The sequence below is a fragment of the Pyrgilauda ruficollis genome, unplaced genomic scaffold (genome assembly GCF_017590135.1).
Source record: "Pyrgilauda ruficollis isolate IOZ18807 unplaced genomic scaffold, ASM1759013v1 scaffold33, whole genome shotgun sequence".
NCBI lineage: Eukaryota > Metazoa > Chordata > Aves > Passeriformes > Passeridae > Pyrgilauda > Pyrgilauda ruficollis.
The window spans coordinates 3,262,372-3,283,126 of record NW_024524711.1 but is presented as its reverse complement, the minus strand read 5'-3'; the positions used below and the strand labels follow the sequence as shown (position 1 = coordinate 3,283,126).

The 20,755-nt window shown below is 38.1% G+C and overlaps 1 protein-coding gene across 1 annotated transcript in view; it reads left to right on the top strand.

Annotated features, from left to right (window-relative positions):
• PRKAR2B (protein kinase cAMP-dependent type II regulatory subunit beta) overlaps positions 1–20,755 on the top strand; it is a 75,367-nt gene that overhangs the window by 42,264 nt on the left and 12,348 nt on the right. Inside the window, exons 3-4 of the mRNA XM_041474683.1 lie at positions 15,242–15,294; positions 16,371–16,454. Of these exons, the coding sequence (XP_041330617.1) occupies positions 15,242–15,294; positions 16,371–16,454 (137 nt within the window). The remainder of the gene's footprint in view (positions 1–15,241; positions 15,295–16,370; positions 16,455–20,755) is intronic.

Here is a 20,755-nt window from a genome sequence, read left to right as displayed (position 1 = left end):
GTAAAATCAACGCACTTTAATGCCTGGGTTGTGAAATGGCACAGTGATGCAGGTGGGTACAGCATATGGAAGTGGCTTAATGGAAAGGAATAATGTAACCCTGGGCTGGCTGGGTTAATGGAAGCAATTTGTTACCAGCCATCAGTGATGTGCGTGTTCACCTTCTCTAACAACCAAATGTTTAGCATCATAACTAGGGTTTTAACCTACGTTTTTATTTTGTGTTCTGCACAAAATGAACTGGGAGTGGCATGACTTTATGTTGTCCTCTTATTTTTTGGGAGGATTGTGTCCAGTGAAGACCTGCTATTCTGTTTTCCAGTTGAGTCATTGATCCTTTAGTTGGCAGACACAGACATGTATTGGGAACTGTCTGTTGTGTCTCTTTAGCTTCTAACAGAGATACTAAAGGGGACAGGTGCATCAGCATGAGGGAGCAAAGTCTTAATCTCTGGTGTATCTGTGTCCCACAGGCTGCCCATGCTCTTTACAGTGCTTTTACGTGGTGTCTCTAATTCTTTTAGAGTCACATAGTCATTACCAGGCTTCACGCTTATGGGTATATTATGTTAAAAACACTTAACTTCATGAGGGCTTAAAAATATGCTGGGGGCCTTCTGCTATACCCACTGAAACCTGTTGCAATATTTATACTTTTTTAATGAAGGTTTGACTGATTAAAAAAAAAAATAGTTTTCACAGGTGGTATATTTTGCTGAGAAGTTATGAATGGGTTTATGAATATGATGAGGAAGATCTTAAAATTTCGTCAACAGTTTACTGAATTTTTTTATCTTCTCTCTTACACTGAGACTTTTCTTAGGTTTTCAGTGGTGACAGCATAATAAGAAACACTAAACTGTTCTTGAAAAAGAATAAAAGAAAATATGAAAACCTGTTTCTTACTAGGTGTGTTACAGTAGGAATTCATGCCTATTTTAGATAGTTTTGTTATCATCAATAAATTGTGTTTTTCTGTGGGCAATACTCTCTGAGACTATTGACAGTGTCTCTGTACATCCTCCTCCTCACTGCAGATCACACATTATTTCCCCTTGGCAGTACCTGCAGGGATTTGATGCCTGACCCTCCCTTGTCCTTGGAGGGAGGAGTGGGTTACGGCATGGGAAAAATGCCAGTCACTTGTTTTTAAAATTTTTAAAAGTTTAATCATCATAAAATGGTTATAACAATAGTAATATAATTAGAGTAACATAATTTGAACAATTGAGATGAGGACAGTACGAGACAATAAAAACAAAGAGATATGGACATCCAGGTACCTTTATCTGGGCAACACAAGCCCAAAAAAGGACACCTGTTAACAGAGGATTAACCCTTAAAAACAATAACCTGTTGCATATTCATCCATCTCATACATGACGCATAAATTCCATTCAAACAAAGGATTCTGTCTGGTAATCGTCAACTTCTCTTAATCCTAAAGGTGTCTTTTTGACTGAACAAGGCGGGAAGAAGTTAGTTTTCTGCTGATAAGGGAGCAATAAATTCTCTTTCTCTGAAAGATTTAGGTGTCCTGTGGCTGCTATCTGGTGCGAGTCCTTTCTTTAGAAAAAGTATCTTACATAGCATCATTTCTATTTTAACATTATGTTGTAACCTAAAGCTATATTTAACATACTACTTAATAAAATTAATACAGCATAACTTTCTAACATAACACATACAATATTCATTTTAATACTTGTGAAAAGCCAATCATAAAATACACATTTTTCACAAGCACAAGCTGCAGCAAGTTCAGAGAGGTGTCAGAGCCTGCAGCCACTCTGCAGAGATGAACCACTTTCTGTTTAGGTAGATTTTCATCTGCATGGTGGATCCTGTTCTTTTTGTTGACAGCAGTAACGTCTTTGCAATTTATGTCCATTGCTGTGAGCTCAAGTTTAAATGTGTCTCAATTTAAACTTGAGAAGTTTAAATTCCATCTTTGATCCACATGAGAACCATTTTCATTGCTTAGAAAGTGATGCGTTCCTGATGAATGCTCTATTTGCTGTTCTCCTGAATTCAGAAAGGGGAGGCATCAAGTGCCCGTGTTGCGCGGGAGTGGAGCAGAGAAAGCCACCAGGGCCTCACCTGGCTCAGGTGTCTGAGGTTTCAGTGACCCTCTTGGTCACTGCCAGGGGCAAGCACCATCTGTGCATCTCTGGGACAAAACCGATTGGGATGCGGTTCCTGAGATGACTCCTCAAGAAAGGTTCTTTTTCCAGGCTTGGCGTGATTAAGACGAGACCAGTGGAGCCCATGGAGCTCCAAGTTTTGTAATATGGACGAAGCTTCTGTGTTGACACGTTGTAGCACTGGCTTACCAAATCCACACCAAGATATTAAGCATTAAGATATTAAACAGCTTTCAGTGTTGGGCCCCTCTCTACTCCAGGTGCTGGAGCGTGTCCAGAGAAGGGCAGCAGAGCTGGTGCAGGGTCTGGAGCACGAGTCTTATGAGGGAGCTGAGGGGGCTGGGGGTGTCCAGCCTGGAAAAAAGGAGGCTCAGGGGACACCTTATCACTCCTAAAACTGCCTGAAGGAGGCTGTAGCCAGGAAGGGATTGGGCTCTTCTCCCAAGCAGCTAGCAAAAAGAAAAGAGGACATAGCCTGAGGCTGTGCAAGTGGACACAGTTTTGTTTGGACATCAGGAGGGATTTCTTCACATAATGGGTTATTAAACACTGGAATGGGCTGCTCAGGGAGGTGGTGGAGTTACCATTCCTGGTGGTGTTCAAGAAAAGAGGGAACTTGGTGCCATGGTCTAGTTGACAAGGTGGTGACCAGGTTTGACTTGATGATCTCAGAGATCTTTTCCAACCTAACTGTTTCTGTGAAAATAGTTTCAAATGAGCTATATAGAAGAAGTTTTTTACCATAAAGCAGTAATGAACTCGGGTCCCTCTAATATTAGGGGCATTGTGATATAAACACCAATAGCATGCTCAGAGCTACAATCAATAGCATTTTTGTCTTTTATGCATGTGGCTCTTTGGAGTTCCTGGAGCTTTTTCATATTTTGATGATCATTCTTCTGTATATCACATTATTATCCAGACTTTTCAGTTTCTTGGTATTATTGATTTCTCTTTATGCATGTCTAAGATCGGAAATACTCACCAGACTTGAATCATCTGTACACTGGCCTGAGTGTACTGTGCAACTTTGAGAGCTTCAACTAGTTGTAAATAACTTTCCCTTTGCTTTACAATTTGGCCCACTGAAAGGCCCCTGAGAGCATAAAAAACCCCATGCTGATTTATAAGTGTTTACTCTAAGTGTAGTACCTTCAAATTCATTTGTCACAGTGTTCCAAGCGTGGCACTGCTTATTTTCAACACTTGTAGCTTTCAATTTTTATTGCTTTTTATTTCTTTATAATTAGAATAGCTTTATTTAGCATACCAGCAGTGGGTACCTCAACAGCCTGATTCATTCAACTCAGTGTGGTTCATTCAGCCAGAATATTTTTGCTGTCTCCTAGCTGTGCTGTTATCTTGGTAACTTTTACACTGAACGATTATTTAATCATTAAACCTGAAATTTGTAACAGTGTCAAGGGAACTGTATACAAATTAAATCAAGAAGTTCTTTAGCACTGCTGCTTACAGATGGGATGTTTATAAAATAATACAGTTTCCTTGGGGTTCCTTCATCTTTCTCTGTGACGTTCATTATTCCCTTTAAGTTTGATCTCTAAAAGAACATTCTGTTACAAATAATTGTTTTGGCCAAAGAAGCTAGATGCCATTCTGTCGTACACTAAGGATTCATTTATTCTTCGATAATTAACAGAGTTGTTGCTGAAAAGCAGCTGTAGGTACTTCGTTTTGCTGGGAGAAAAGAGCTATAAGCCTGAATTCTAGCACCTGGCAAAGTGAGATGTTAACTCTTTAATTTGTGCTCTAATTCTAGGAGCTTTTGTGAAAAGTGTTTGCCTGGGATACAGGATTTCTTAGGATATTGGTTTCAGTGAATGTCAAGTGTTTGGCTCAGGTTAGGATTTTCAGTATTTTGCCCTTTCAAATTTAAAGGAATTGTAGCTTACATCTCTTCTCTCATGAAGCAAAAATAGAAATAAAAATATTTCCTTCCTTCCATTCAGTAAAAATAATTTTATGTGTGTATTGTTTTCCTGAAAGTATGGATCTCTTTTCCATGCACAGCACAGTTTCAAGAGGAAACTAAGTTAAAAGCACATATTTTGTGTTTGGTTTTCAAAATGGCAAGTGCACTTTTTTCAGAGGTTTTCTGATATGGATGCAGTTTCTGAGAAGTTTGCTGTATTTGCACTCATGTTCTTTTCCCTGTTGTCTTACAGTTTAATTTTCTGCTGAAATGATGTGAGGTCATGGTTGTCTAGGGGTATGCAAGAGCTGGTTCCAGTGGAGAGCCTGTGTTTTAAGGCAAGAGACTAGGAGTTGAGGTTTGTGTAAGACAAAGTCTGCAGAAAATGGAGAGTACTGGAATAGAGCAGGAAAGTATTTGTGGAGATGTGCTCAGCTTTTTCCAAATAATGTAATGTAATCATTAAAAATTTGCTGCAGAAGTCAGGAGGCCATTCATGCAATTCAGTAATTTATTCATTATGAGAAAAAGCCCAATCTTTCTTGATCTGCTGCAGGTGGAGAAGGATGCTTTTGTCACAGTCATTTAGGTATGCAATAGACTGGGAAGTCCAAACCAACTGTCTTGCCAGTCTGGTGCTGTCTGAGGTCATATTGCCAAGTATTCATCAGTGAACTCCTCCTGCACACGTGTTATTTCCTGGGGTTCATCTTTTCCTCAAGTGCAGGGTGGTTTTAAGTAAATACTGAGAAAATGGAGTTAAGTATGGTGAACATCATAAAAGTGTAATACACCTTGGACATCCTATGTGTGCTGATGACACCTCACCCAGCCATTCTGCATCCTCTTACAATAGTATAAAACAAGATGGAGTGAAACTGCACTGTGGAATTCTGCAAGATCCATAGATAGAAGAAGAAATAAAGCTGCATTCACAGTATGCAGGAAAAAGATAGATGTTTGTATGTTTACCCATTTAGTCTTTTGAATACAGTAGTATTTAGTTCATAATGATGCCAAATGTGTATGTGTGGGAGGGGTGGAGGGTGTTTAGAAAGCTGAAAATAAAAAAATGCCCCTTTTTTTAAGTCCTCAGAGTGCACTGTCTGCATTTTCCATTGGCTAAGGACTTTCTGAGAAGTAGTAGTTTTGAGTAGTGTCAGGTCATTAGCTGAGTGAGTGGAGGCTTGGAGTTTTTTTCCTCTTAGGAAAAGATCAGTTCTGTGAGACCTCGATGCCTTTTTTCTTGTTCTGAGTGTTAAGCAGGAATGCAGTTACAGACAACTTCTATTATTGAAATATAAGTGTGGTAATCTGTGTTTTCAGGGTGATTATTGTCCCGTTCTTGGAGTGATAATATTTTTAGCCCATCTTTTGGCTTGTTAAGGTTGTCTGTCTGGTGTTGCAGGTGCAGGTGAGCATGTACTGATTGCTATGTGGGACTTGCATTTTTACCTTGATGTGTAGTTACCAGTATTATTTCATCACAGCACTTTATATTTTGACTACGAAAAATTAAAACAGGATATATATTATTTCATAGTTTTGATTTGTCTTCTGAACTTCCTTTGGCTATTTGAAAAGAATCCTGTCAGCAAAAAGTCTTGACTTTATGTTTTGGAATTGTTGAGAAAACAGATGTTCAAAATCAACCATTTCAAAACTTGGCAGAAATATTTTCCCTAATGTTTTTTGTCTACCTGTCTTCCTGTTATATCTGGAACCTGTTTAGTAAGTTTGGTTTATCATATTTCTTATAGAGGATTATGTGAGCATGACTTACCCATTCAACCAAAGCCAACATACCTAAAATCAGCATGCTGAAATTCCAGGAGACAAGCTCCATTAGCTTATTCTCATTTCATTTTGCCTAGCAGCCTGGGCCTGGGAGGAATGAGGAGCATCTCATTACAGAGTACTTTGGAATGTAGAATGTAAGGCACTTCTGGAAGATGGGGAGGGTGGGTTGAAGCTTCCTTCCCTTGGTCCCACAGGGTGAAAACCAAAGGTAACTTTGCTATAGCAACCATTCTTTCAAAAGGACAATTCCACCTCTTTTTTAGGTGCCTTTTCAGCTTGATGTTTGAAATCCCATATGGCTGCAGGATTTTCTGTGAAGCCTGTTTGAGATTGAATTTTACACTCCCTTAGCTGCTCAGACCAAATCTTACTGTATGTGGGATCACAGGCTTTGACACGTGCCTCTGAAGAACTCTTGAATTGATGACTTAGACATCATTCCAAAGGGTCATAGGCGTGTTCTAGGTTTGGAATTTTGTGTACCTTCTCCATTTTGCTGGATGATAGATTGTACTGTGTACCATATTATCATACTGTAATACCTACTATTGGCAGGTTTTTCACCTTATCTGTTTAAATAAGATAAGGTTTTTCACCTTATCTGTTTAAATAAGTTTTAAACTGGTCAAATCCCCTGGCAGGACACTGAGACAAGCTTGTCAGAATCAATAGTTTTGGATTTGTCTCTACTCTCCCTACACCTACTCTTTACATGAGTCTTGGAGGTCACCTTCTGTTGTCTCCCCTCAATAAAATATTTTTTCTGCTTTCTTGAATCTTTTATCTTTAAGTCTCCAGTTATCAGTGATTATTTTCTTTGTCACTTCTAACCATTTTCTTCCCCTCACTACATCCTTTTTATAGATATCAAGATCTTGTTTTTGTCTTTAAACACTAGCACATAAAATAGCTATAAATATGTGCTTTCATAGAACAACCGCCACCTTTTTGTGTTGTTAGTCTTTGTAACTCTTTGCAGATCCTTTCACAGATTTTTTCCTGTATTTTCACTCCTGTCTTCCAGCTGCTGTCTACATAGCAGGTTCTTTTCCCTTCTTAAATACATTTCCTGAGAGGTGCTACCACTGTCACAGACAGTTTTTGGTTTTAACCCTCTTTAAATGGGCTAACAAAATGGGCAAATATTAGGTTGCATTGTTCAGAATGTTTTTTTTTAACAGATGCAATTTATATTTGCTCACATTGTATATAAGTGATGACTTTTGTAGTGGGAAAATAATTGTCTTTCTGATATCATCCTAATGCTGACTTCTCAATAAGAAAAAATATCTGTGATTGAGGTATTATGTAATCACATCACTGTATGGTTTGATGTTAAATACTAAATATGGCAGGAAGAGCTGAGTGCAGTTCTGTTTTCTGTTTCTATTCTGTAGAATTAGCAAATATAAAGTTGAAATGTATGCAGAGAGCTCTGTGTCTGCTCAGACTTTGACAAATATTTATACATATTTTATATATATACCAAATAACACTGTAGCACTGTGAACTGCTGGACTTGTATGAGAATGGGAACAGAAGGTTACACGAGTCAACATCAGAGTACAGGGTGTTGCTATATGTTGTGCTGCTCCTTATGCTGTAGTGGGAAAGCTTATGCAGGAAGTACTGTAGTGCATGGTATATATTGGCAAACTCTTCTAGTAGAAGTCAATCTACTTTTGTGATGATTTTATTGTTTAATAACTACCTGCAGTGTTCTGGACACTGTAATGCATGTTTGTGCTGATTTTCACTAGCCAGAGAGATGAAACCAAGCCTTTCCTGAGACACCAAGCAAAACTGTCTCCTACCATGAGCCAGAAGCCTGGCTGGGGTTGTTTTTTTTCAGCTCCATCATGATAAATTGCACAAATATTGAAAGAACTGAAATAGGACTAAGTACTGTGGAAGTCCTTAGGGAAATTCAGTTAAACCTCCTTTCTGGTGCCCTATTTAAAAAAAGGGAATTCTTTCAGCTCCTTGTGCTGAAGTTTGAATAGACAGTTTCTGTGAAGGAGCCTGCTTAGTGATTCAAACCCCTGTGACCTCAGGGAGTAGTGTGCATCTTTGACCCAGCAATGAGTGTGCTGGCTGTGACCCAGAGTGCTTTGAAGCAGAGGAAGGTACTGTGGTCTAACACGTCACAATTATCACTTTTACATACTAGGTAATATTAAGACACTTGTTCCAGGGTGTCCACACATGAATAACTCAACTGGGATAAAGTTATTCAAAAATGTGTTTTGGGAGGGTTCTCATGTTTCTTCAAATGGCCTTTCATAGTGATCAGTAGAATCTGGATGAAACTTCTGCTTCATTGCAAGAAATTTTAAAATATGAATAAACCCCATGTGGACTTTTAAAGAGAATCCTTGGGAGGTTTTATGACTCACTATTGGCATGGACCTCATTCAAGATGCTACATGTTATATTAGATACTTTTTCAGAAATGCTTGAGGAAATAGCTTGTCGTTCAACACATTAGAAATAGCACTGGTAGCAGATGGCCAAGAGAAAATGCTGTAGAAAAGTTGATTGTGTGACTCTGATTTCTTGCAAGTGTGTAGTGCAGGCTGAGCAAGGTCCTCCAGCTCTGGCAAAATGAAGGTTTTGCTATTGAGCTGTGTAGCTGAGCACAACCCTGGTATTTGGTAGATGATCGTGACTATGAAGGCAGTGTTTGGAGAATTGCAGTCTGAGCACTGACAGCAAGAGTAGGTAACTGTCCTTCATGAGCAGCTGATCCTGAAACAGACTGTCTTGGCTGTGCTCCCAAGACGGATTCAGTCAGTTCCTGCCTAATGAACTGAAGACCACTTTCCTGATAATTAAGAAGAAACAAGCTGCCTGGACTTTATCCAGCCTCAGATTTTCACGCTGACATTCTGAGCACTTAGTTACTTGTGCTAGGTAGTTGACTGCTCCAAAGTCATTATCCCCTAAGTCATGTGGATTGGAGGGGAAATTTATTTTTGGTTTGTTGTGTATGAGGAAATCTTTACAATATGCATGTATCTCTGATTTCCAGACCACTTTTTCTGAGTAGACATACTTTTATTCCAGCTTGGATAGCATCTCTAATGTAAATGTTCTGTGTCTGAAAGGGTAATAACACAGAATTGCAAGGTATCAGGCATTTTGTGTATTCACCTAGTTATGCCTAGATAAAATTTCAGTTTAGTCACCCCCTCAGGAGTGGGCACTTCACAGACTTTTTGACAGTGTCATGGGAAGTGATAGCCCCAGCGAGCATGCTTTGTTCCAAATTAGTTTATATTCAAAGTCATCTAAAATTCTTGAAATAGTTCCAGGGTTTGGCCCAATTGGTAGGTCTCAGCAACAGAGCCAGTTGGTATTGCCTTGTACCATGTGTGGAAATCAGATAAAATTTATCTGTCTCATTTCACTGTACACTCAGATAGATGAGAGAGTTGAGCAACCTTTCTCTGGGCTGTTCTTCAGTCCTTATGTTTGCTCACAGCTCTTCAATGGTATCTTCCATGTGGAAGATCTTTCCAGCCAAAACCAGAAAGACAGAAATAATAATGGCACTTGATCGTTGTAAGCCTTGAAGCTGAGACCATGACTGGTTATTTCTCACTGCTACCACCCCCAAGCGGTTGCTTTTGTTTGAATAAAAACTACTTATGGAATTGGAGTTTTGGGGTGCAGGGCTGTCTTTCTAATTCTTCTAGTGGTAGGAACTTCTGAAATGTCAGAAAACAGACTTCCATGACAGAAACTTTGGAGGTCCAGTGGCATTTGTCTAGTTTAGTTTAGAACTGCCACCTACTCTGCAAGGAGTGTCTGTGTACCATATTTCTCATGCAAGAGAAGTAAATCCTGACAAAACAGGAAAAACCTCCCACTGTCATTAGGTCACCTTAGCAATCTCCATAGAGTTCAGCTGGGAAAGTGATATTTTCACTGTATGAGGGGATGGGCATAGCTGCCATAGACAGGGATGTTTGTAGGGATGTATGACATGCTGGTAGCTACAGCAGCTGGAGATGGTCTGTTTCCATGCTCCAGCCTGGTAGTCGTGCTGTCAAAACTGCAGTCTTGATTTGAATGTGATGAAAAAATATTTTCACAGCTCTTCTTCTCTTGAAAAATTCTTTCTAATACAATTTATGACTTGGGAGTTCTGTAGTTTGGAAAAAATACACATATATTGATTGGTTTCCCTGCCATGTTTGGAGTAAAATACATTATTCGGTGATTATGTATGAATTTTCACTGATTTCTTTATTGATAGCTTCATTTCCTGTTGCATCAGGGGAACGAGAGAGCGTGACTAACATGTTTTCTGATGTTACAATTGCCAACTGTATGTTAATTTTAATTTTAGAACTCATTTGTGGCTGCAGTGACTGTACTGCTGATTTTGAATATCAAGCATATTAACCAGGTGAAAACTAGAAAATCTACTTTACTAGGAGTGATGAGTTAGAAATTATCAAAGTTTACCTCTGTCTTGCTGACAAAGCAATCCATCTAGAGTAGTGCACATATTTCAATGCATATGTATTTTCATAATACACTGTCTTTTGACAGTTCATTTTTCTTTGTCTTGAATGTATTTGGGTTTGTTGGTATTTGTGTCCATCTTGGGAAATTTTATGTGAAACATAACCCTCTACTGGAAAAACTGAAACAAAAAATTAATTGCACTTAGTTGAGCTTAGCAACCAGTGGAGATGTACAGTGTTTGCACCACAATTTTTTAATGCCACAATTATGTGTGGGTTGAAATATGTCCCTAAGAATAGTAGTAGGACTGCTTTTTGAGCAATGGTGTGAATATTGCATTCAGCAGTGGCACATAGCAAAACATGGCAGAGCATCTGAGCATGGTAAAGTAGCATGTACTGAGTACTGCTGGGATGTGGAATGAGCTAGAGAGGTTAAAAAAATAAAATATTGAACGCTATGAGTATTTCAGCCACCAGCAGTGTGCAGTCATTCAGAATAATTAATGTCTGTGGTGCCAGTCATTAGTCATGGTCATGATGCCTTAGGCAAAAGAGATGAGGACCACAGACTCTCTCCTTGGAACGCATGAAATGAATACAGAGGGATGCTATTGCATGAGCAGCCTGTCATCATCATCATCATCATCAGATGAATTCCTTTGTTTTCCAGGAAATACATACTAAATGGAGAATGGGGAAACCTGTCTTGCAGCTTGTCATAACTACTAGGACTCATCTCAAAAGGGATAGGAATTGCCTAAACCATCTTTTTAATTAATCTCATTTTAGTCTGGCATGTAATACAGGTCAGAAGAATCAATTTAGTAAAAGTGCCTGTTTCTCTCCATTGACTGTAACTGGAATCCAGATGACTTGGGCAGGTGATGCATGGCTGTGTAAAAGGCATCTCAGTTTTGGGTGATTCTTGTTTGCTAAACATTATTCATGTAATAAAATCCAGTGAACCACAGTAATGTCAGAAATGGTATTTTAAGAAGCAAAATAAAATGTATCAAGTTTTTCCATGAGACATCTAGTGGTATGCACTTAGAAATGAATGTGTTACTGAAATAAGAAATAAAGGAAAGGAAATTTTATATTTAAAACAGCAGATTCACAGCATTGGTATTTTCTTTGTGACCCAAATGAAGGCAAAATAAGTACAGATTTGAAACCAGAAAAGTTTCTTATCATAGATGATAAGAATAAATCCATTTAGAATTTGAGCCCATGGGCACTAGTCAGGAGAAACTGCAGTTCTTAAATATTTTGATCATAACCACTGATAAACAAGAAATATTTAATGAAGGAACCTACTGACAGTAGCTACTGAGACTGACTGAAATGCATATCTAGCAGAGAAGAGTGATGTTATGCAGAGACACAAGCTGACCCAGAATAAATACCTCAGGAACATATTCTGTTTCTGGACTGATCCTGCTTATGTGAAAGGGACATAAGGTGATTCAGGATGTGCATGCATGGGAAAAATTCAGTTTCTTTTATGTGTTCTGGAAGACTGTTAAATGTTCAGCTAGGCCCTCTGAGACCTGTCAGTTCTGGCAAAACAGTATCAAAGCTATTAAGTGAAATTCCTGATTGGTTTTACTCTTTTTACCTAGAGGTAAGGACAGGAGGTACCTGAAGCTCAGGTTGAAGCACACTCCATACTCCCAGCAGCACACTGCACTGTGACACAGATTGTTGGCTCCCACATCCACATACGTGCACTAGGGCACAGCTGAAACAAAAGAGGGATTTACATTACCATGGGTTATATGGGGCTTACTTGGCACGTTATTATTGTTGCTCCTTAAATAAAATCCCCTGAAGTTTATTTCTGACAAGACTGTAGTAACTGTAGTACCATTAAGCAGTGGTTAGGAACATTTTGTTTATGTAGAATTAAAATATTATAGTTGTTCAAGAGATTGCAGACTTCCTTTTGTGGGCATTTGTAATTATTTGGGACCAAATCCAGTTTCCAGTAAACAGGACAGGAATCTCACTGAGTTCCAGAGGGACTTGTGTCAAATTTCTTTAGGTTTTTGAAGATGCCAGGTTTTATAAAATTGAGATTCTAGTTGAGAACCTCATACAGGGGGGACCAAGACTTTGCTTAATATGTGCCATGATGTACTTTCCCATGAAAACTTTTTAATTGGATGTGGTAATGAGGTTGATGGGTCTGCCTGGTTACTAGTTCATAAGCTGTTTGTATAATAACATAGGAAGTATGGGGAACAAACAAGAGGACACCAAATGTTAATCCATGAGCAACACTGTGATTGAACTGGCATAGCAAAGATGTGGTGGGAGGACAGGGAGGAGGAAGAGGCTGTTCTATATTTTGGTTCAGATATTTGTGCTGTGATCCAGCTGCAGAGGGAGTTGGACATACAGATACTCTATGAATAATAATAATAATATAAAAAAGCTCATGGACTCCATTGTTCTGCAGGCATTGCACAGACCACCAAACAGCTCAGGTAGTTGGGGATTTTTATTGTCAGGGTACAGGTGATGGTGAAAATGAGTGATTTTAATAAACAGTCACCTGCTGGAAGCCAATGAAGGAGAATACCAATGTGCTTTGCCATGGACTTGCAACCAAATTTTGAGACGGTGGGAAAAGTAATTTAAAGGGGGAGCTATTATATTTCATACCAACTCTATGGGAGAAACTGTTAAAGAATTGGGAGAGAAAAGGCAGGTTGAGTGAGAATTACCCTGCAATATCAGGACTCACAGATTTCAGGAAGGGAAAGAGCTAAAAGAATTAGAACAACAGGTTTCAAGGGAACATGAGAGGACAGTGGGCATAACATCTCTTTGTAAAGAAGTCTCGAGAAAAGAAGTTAAAGAATTGTTTGTTCCCCAAAGAAAAATTATAAAAAGGAAAAATGCAAATTGAGACAGCACAGCAGGAGGACAAAAAGCATAGTAAAATAAATCTGTCTAAAATATTAGAAGCTCATTTATGTCAAGCACAAGAAGGAACCACGTACCACGTAGAACTAGTTTGGATTATTTAGAACAAATACAAAAGAATAGCAAAAGATGCAGAGAAAGAAACCAAGCCAAAATACATAAAAGAAGCCAAGACCAAAAATTGTGTACAAGAAAAGATTGTGTACAATAATTACATGAGGAGTAACAGAAATGGTTCTGGAAGTATATTTTTAGTCGGAGCATGTTCAAGGAAAGTGTTGCTCTACTGATTAACAGAAGCACACTGGTCTTCACTAGTGTTATTTTGAGTATATGGAAAACAGCCTAGAACAGAGAAAGGACAAATCAGACAGTACTTCATGTGTTAGGCGTTCCCAGGTTAGCTGTGCCTCAGATTTGCTATACTTGGAAACTGGAAGAATTTTCTAAATTAGTATCAGCCCTGTTAGCAGTTACCATTGAGAATCTGAAGAAGAAAAATTCGTGTGAAAAAAAATTCCAGAAAAATAGAAAAACACATCCTTAAAAGGAGGCAGGAGCTATGGGTAGAAGAGTCGTGCCACAGATTTGCAGATCATTTTTGTTCCTAGAAAAATTACAGACAAATATTAATTTTGTAAATTCCTGGAATTTCCTGGAGGAAAGGAACAAACGGCAATCAGCATGGATTTGTTGGAACTATCTAATACCCTGTAACAAGAGATTAAAATTTGTGGATAAAAGAAAAGGAGCAGATGCCCTACATTTTAATTTTAAGAAACTTCTGAATGCTGTCTTACAAGAGTCCCCTATAAACAAGCTAGGGAACATCAAGCAGTATTTATATGCAAGTTGCATGGGATATAGTTGCACAACTGGTTGGATAAGGTAAACTCCAAGCAGCTACTGCTGTTTCACTCCTGTCTTCCACAAGAGTTTATTTTAGACACTAATATGTTTTTTTCAGCAATAATCTGGATTACGTTTTAGAGAATATGCTTATTAAATTTGTAGTTGTCACGAAGTTGAGAATGAATTGGAAGGATGCCAGAGAACAGGATTAGAATTGAAAATGATCTTGAAATGGCTTTGAAAATAAAATAATATTTAGCAGGTGTAAGGATATGGCACTGTACTTGGGCAGAATAGCCATAGACAGGGCCAGGGCAGATGGTTAAGCAGTGGGTTTTGAAAATGATATATGTCATAAATATTACATGAATACACATAGTCAAGGTATTGTGAAGAAGGCATGGATGGATTAAAAAGACATATAGCCTGTAAAATGTAAGGAGTATTCATCAGTACTCTGCTCGGTTCAAATACTGGGACCAGTTTGAGCATCACATTTCAATAAGGATATAGCTAATTAGAGGGATTTCAGGGAATGGCAATACAGATAGTTAGAGAGCTAAAAAACAGGACTTGTAAGGAAAAAAAATGAAGAACCATAATTATTTAGCCTTCAAAGTAAAGGGTAGGTAGGAAAAAAAAGTTTTCAAGTATGTGAAAAACCCCAACAAAGCACCTTGAGCCAACCAACCAACCATCCAAAGAAACACACCCTAAACCACCTTGAACCTACACAGATGAGGGGAATGATCTAATATCTGCATCCTGTATTGGTAGTTTAAATTATAAAAGAAAGAATTAATTTAGACATTGAAAAAAAAAATCCTGACCATAAGATGAGATACTTAGAAAAAGGTGAGAAATTGGTAAGTATATTAGCAGTGTTTCAAAATAGGGCAAGCATATCCAAAAATGATACAAAAGTCTATCATCTTTGTTTCATCTGCAGTTTGGAGCTGACTTGCTCTGGACTCTCTCAGCAGTATGATTGTTTTACATTACTGTGTATTATTGCTGTGCCACACAATGCATTTTCTGTTCTGTAAATCTTGTGGAACACTACTGTAATTGGAATTAAGATTATGCTTTTTCTTTTATTTCAGTGTGTGCAGAAGCTTACAATCCTGATGAGGAAGAGGACGATGCAGAATCTAGGGTACTTCATGCTTAGAGTCAAACACTTTTTCAATTCTCAGGCATTAAATTTAGGAGGAAAAATGTAACAGCTTTACCATTTCTTAGCAAAAACATTGTTATTATAATATACTTTAGTAATCTCCTGGGAGTTTGTGTTAAAGGAACATTTAAAAGTTCTCTGTAATAGTCACCCATGTAGGACTTGATGTATTATTCTTAATTACTAAACCCATGGTCCATGGTTAAGGAAACATTTTTGTGCAATTATATTTACCTGGAGAGCACCTGCTTCTGAAAACTCTTACTTGGTGTCATCATAATCTTGCAGTAGTTTCCTTTTTCAAAAGGCAGAAAAAAGTTAAATTGTAAAATTGCTAAAATTTTTCAAGGTACAATGTGAAAAATAATGAACTGTATTTATTTCTTTTATTTGTATCATACTTAGCTTTTAAGATGAAATAGTATGAGTTTCAAGAGAATGTTAATTGTTTATATTCTACCTAATTTTCTGGCTTGTAACACTGTCCAAAAGGTTACCCTATAGTATTACATCTATACATAGCATATCTTTGGAAGAATATGAGTTGAACAACTTGATTGATACTCAGATGAACCAGACACTGGTAATTTAGTAAATCTCTGGCTCACTCAGATAGTGTCAAATGTGTTCATTACTCTGTGAAACTTCTGATATAAATTTAACACAGATACTATTTCACACAATATTCTTTAGGAAGTAGTCATGGCAAATAGCTGAATGTAACAGTGGTGCTTTTTATAAAACATGCATGCCCCAAATATAATTGGAGATTGGTAATGCTTATGTAGCAGTAGTGTAGATAAAGGTGTCCAGAATGGCTTGCGGAAATGAACTGGATTCCACAGATGTAAAGATCTTGTGAGCTGAAATATAGCATGCTATGGTGATACCATTTCATCATTGAGTGTTTATTCAAATCCTGAAGGTTTTGAAATGAGAGAGTTATGAATCATGGCCAAAATATTGTGTAAAATGCTTAGTTGAATTAGCTCAGTCCTTCAGCTAGTGCTACTCTATGCTAATCACTCTAAGAGCTTTTGTATTATATCCCTCAGATTATTCACCCCAAAACAGATGATCAAAGGAACAGACTGCAGGAGGCGTGCAAGGACATCCTTCTTTTTAAGAACCTAGACCCGGTAAGAAATTCTTGGTAATGAACAGCATTTAGCAGTGCTGCTAAGAATTGTTTCTTTTGAGCTTTGGAACAGAAATTTACAGATTTGACTTTTGTAGCCTCTTCAGTATGCTTTCTTGACCATGTAATAAATTCAAGAAATGCCATTTTTTTAAGCTGATATGCCACGTATAGAGTCTTTTGTTTACTTCCACAAGTGATAATGTTGAAATACATTAATATGAATCTGTGTATTCATAAAAATTGATACATTAATTTTATTAATTATTGTGTATTCTTATTTTAAATTTGCCTGTATACTGATGTCTATAAACACATAAGTTAACTGGAATGTGTAGGTTTTTTCTGTTAGTTACTTTTTAGCATCAAATAGTGCTGAGTGCTCCATCAAAACAGAAAATTACCCCCAAAGCCTTCAGTTCAGCTATGGATATAACTGAACAAGTGAATCACGAAATAGAGGGAAAGAAAAATGTACCAGTAATGTGTTTACATTATTATTGTGCTTAATGTAGATACCATAAAAAAGCTTCAGGTAATTTTCTTCCACACAAATAATTTCATTCTGTTTCATGTAAACACAACTATGAGCTTTTAAGAAAGCCTAAATGCACTGAATGAATGATCTGGATCAGACAAAGGTGATAATGCTACCAAAAAAGCACACAGGATTTTTTTAGGGAAAAGGTGAGTGTATCAATCAAAACATGCATACTGAGGTTGGGATGACTCATAGCATCCCAAATGCTTTCTCAAGAGATTTGATTCAGTGCTGTCAAGGGAGAGATCATAGGGGAAAGAGAAACAATTATGTAGATTTTTAAGTATGAGAACAGAAAGTTTAAAATTTGGTTCAAGAGGGAGCTAATGGAAGGACCAGCCTGCAGCTCAGTTTGGAAGTCAGGTGCTATTACAGAAAATGCACATTAATTTGTGCTGCAGGTTTCCAGCTCCTGCTTCTGTCTGTACAAAGACTGAACCCTGACCCTGGGTACTGTTCCCCTAGAAGCCCTGAGGAGCAGTGAGCCACAGAGCCCCAGCTTAGCAGAAGCCTGGAGTTACTGTTATGGAAGGGCATCAAGTCTCAACATGGGTGCTCTTACCTGTGCCTTCTTGGGACAGTGGGGATCCTGACACAGAAGGTTTCCTAACTCCCTCATGCTGTCTGTTTAATAGGTACTTAATCAGCTGTTCCACTGCACTTGTTCAAGCTAAAGCCATGTACTCATTTACCCTTCTGCTCCTCAATTATTCTTCTGAATAGCTTCAGGGAATCAAAGTCATTTGTGGGCATCTGCTCTGGATATGAAACTGCTTTATTATATATTTTCTTTATTGTTAGTGTGTCCTGGCTTCCACTTGGCTGGACCATCATTACATTAGCCTGCCAGTGGCATTTTGGCAGACCCCTCTTGGTTAAGCTCTGAGCATTTCTCTCTTATGAGCCCTGCAACACGATGGATTATTGTGTGCTCCTAGAAGCTGCTGTGATGATAATAGTGCTTACAGCATCAGTCCTCTGGATGGGATCTGCTTTGCATTACAGCAAGAGCTAGATCTTCTGTCTCAATAGTCATCAGCCACTTGGTCTGCAGGATAGGGGTCTGTTGGCTATATTGTAATGTTGTGTAGACATAGAGCATTAAACTGCTCCTGTGTGGGCACCTGATGGGCTTTCTCCAAGGATTAATTCTTCCAAGGAATACTGAGGGATTATTTCCTCTGTTTATGAAGCTCTTCTCAGGACTGTGCTTGCTGTCTTGGTACTATTTTTTTAGTTTTGAACTATTTTTTTCAATCCTTCTTTTGAATCAGTTACTTGTAATAGCTAATAGTTCCCACAGTCTGTTCCAGGTGTTTAGCAGAAGATTTCTCAGCTGAGTTCTCCCTTTGAGGTCTGCAATCCAAAGCCTCAATATGTGCTCTGGGGATCTCCCAAGTCTTGTTCACCTCCTTTTGCTCAGATTGTCCAATGGATTAAGAACACTTGCTCCTGCTTGAAATGCTTTACAGGCAGCATTCTGGAAAGTTGAATAAGATAATTTTTGTAAAAGAGTTTTCCATTACAATATTTTTATTCATAAAAACACTGGAAAACTACTGAGCTCTGAAGGAAGCAAAGATATTAAAATATAGCCTTCTTAAATCTGGCTTGTTCTTTCTGTGGAGCCAGGATCTGTAGTCCCTGGGGAACTTCTCCCACTCCTCCTTGTTCTGCTTCTGAGCAGCGACTCAAGGGCTCTGCCAGTGTAGTTGCAGTAATTAAAAATTTCTGTGCCAGCTCTCCTCCTCACCTCTGCCTCTCCATGAGAGATGCTGCAGTTTACAGAGTGGTTAGCAAAAACCTTATTCATCTTGAGGAGAGATAATATCTTCTGCTGCTAAAGCTCAAGTCTCTGGAACAAAGTTAATCTTTGTATTGATAGCATCTCTCGCTACCACTGTTGTGGTTTTTGGTTGTTTTTTTCCTTGTATTGAACTTCAGCTTCTTTCTGCTCTAGATCTGTGTATGAAAGTCACCATTTCAAAGGTCTCTTAGAGGGGAACAGACAATGTAAAGGGTTAAAGGCTTTTCCCCATGGCCTTTTAGAGGGTGTCAAATACCATTTTCAAATACAGAATAACGTGTCTTACAGCGTGATCAGAATTGCATTCAGTACATGATGCTCAATGAAGTCCACCTTTTCTTAACACTTTATCCCACCTTCACACACTGTATTTTAATTTCAATGGAAGGATAAGATAAGACTATCACTAAAGCCAAAGGAGAAGTTGCAGTAGTTGGGAGTGACTTACAGTTCTGTACTCAGCGTGCTAATTAAAGAGGCCATTTGAAATTACAAGAGCCATCACATAAACTTAAACCCCAGCAGAATAATTTGAATGTAAGGCTAAATGAGAGAGGAGAAAAAGATAACCTTCAGACTTTGAGACAACTTAGGACTTGCTATACATACACAACACTGTGTTGAGCCCTCGTTTAACTATAGTAGTTTTTAAATAACAGATGGGTAAATTTGCACATTGATATTTGTAAATATTGATATTTGTATATATATTTGTACATATTGATATTTGTAAATATCAATATTTCACATATTGTCTGCGATTAAAAATATAATAATGTAAAGAAACACCAGTTCTCATACATTTCCGTGAGCAACATTATTATGTTTTAAAGGCCAACTCTTTAGTCTAAAGTGTGCGAAGTTACTCGAATTTTATGGAAACTTTTTTTAACTTTGTAGACTGATGAGGATGTGACTGGTCAGTGAATGTGAGTTCAGCAATGTATTCCTTAGTTAACTCATTTAAATAAAAAATACTTTTAAATAATTGACATTTTAGCAATTTTTGACTTTCTTGGGGCTTAATCATTTGCCATCTAGTTGCTGTCACTCAATATCAGTTTTTCATAGCATATTACAGTTTTGGAAAAATTACTTCAAGAGAAAAATATGAATTGAAACATGCATTTGCAACAAGATCAGGGAAGGTTTTGCAGAGGTGCTTGGTTACTTTTTAGAGGACCAGATCAGGAAAGAATCAGGAGACGGGTCTATTCAGATGTTTGTTTTCTTCTTCCTTTGCTGTATTAGATTAACTCATTCCTCTTCTAACGTATCTCTTCCTGTTCTTCTTCCCAGGAAAACCTCTTCCTCTTAGAGTATTGTTTATTGTCCTTCTCAGTTGCCTGCCTGCCTTGCCACAAGCTATAATACTGTTTTGTTCCCAGGATTGCCATGATGTGCCAGACTGGTTACTCTGCCTGCACCCTCCTTTGTGCTCCAGGTGCTGGAGGTTATTACAGTGGGTTCTGAAGCTGCTCTCTTTCATTTCCACTTTCACTTTTTGTAAGCCAGCAAGGAGAAAACAAGATGATGACCAAATGTCTTCAGCCCTTACAGAGAACAAGCCTGAAGTTGCTATCACTGAAATTTCTCTCTGTTCAGCCTAACAATTGTTTTATCACCAGGAAGAACAGCAGCAGCAGCTCATCTACTGGCCAAGGAAGCCTTACTTTTTACAATACAATTCAGAGTTGTTCTTTTGGTTTTGTCTCTTAAGAGGAAAATGTGCTGGGGTGATTAACAACAGGCTATTTAGTTTGGAAATTACGGCCCATAGGGCAGCAGTAAAAAAACCTGATGAGCCTTTTATTGGAGCAAGAGGCTGGCTCAAGGGGCTGATACCATCAAAGCTGAGCTGTGCCCTTGCACTTAAAGTCTGAATCCTTTCTTTGGCAAAAATTCACAAGCAGTGTTAGATCATCTATTCTCTATCAGAGAAGTTTAATATTGG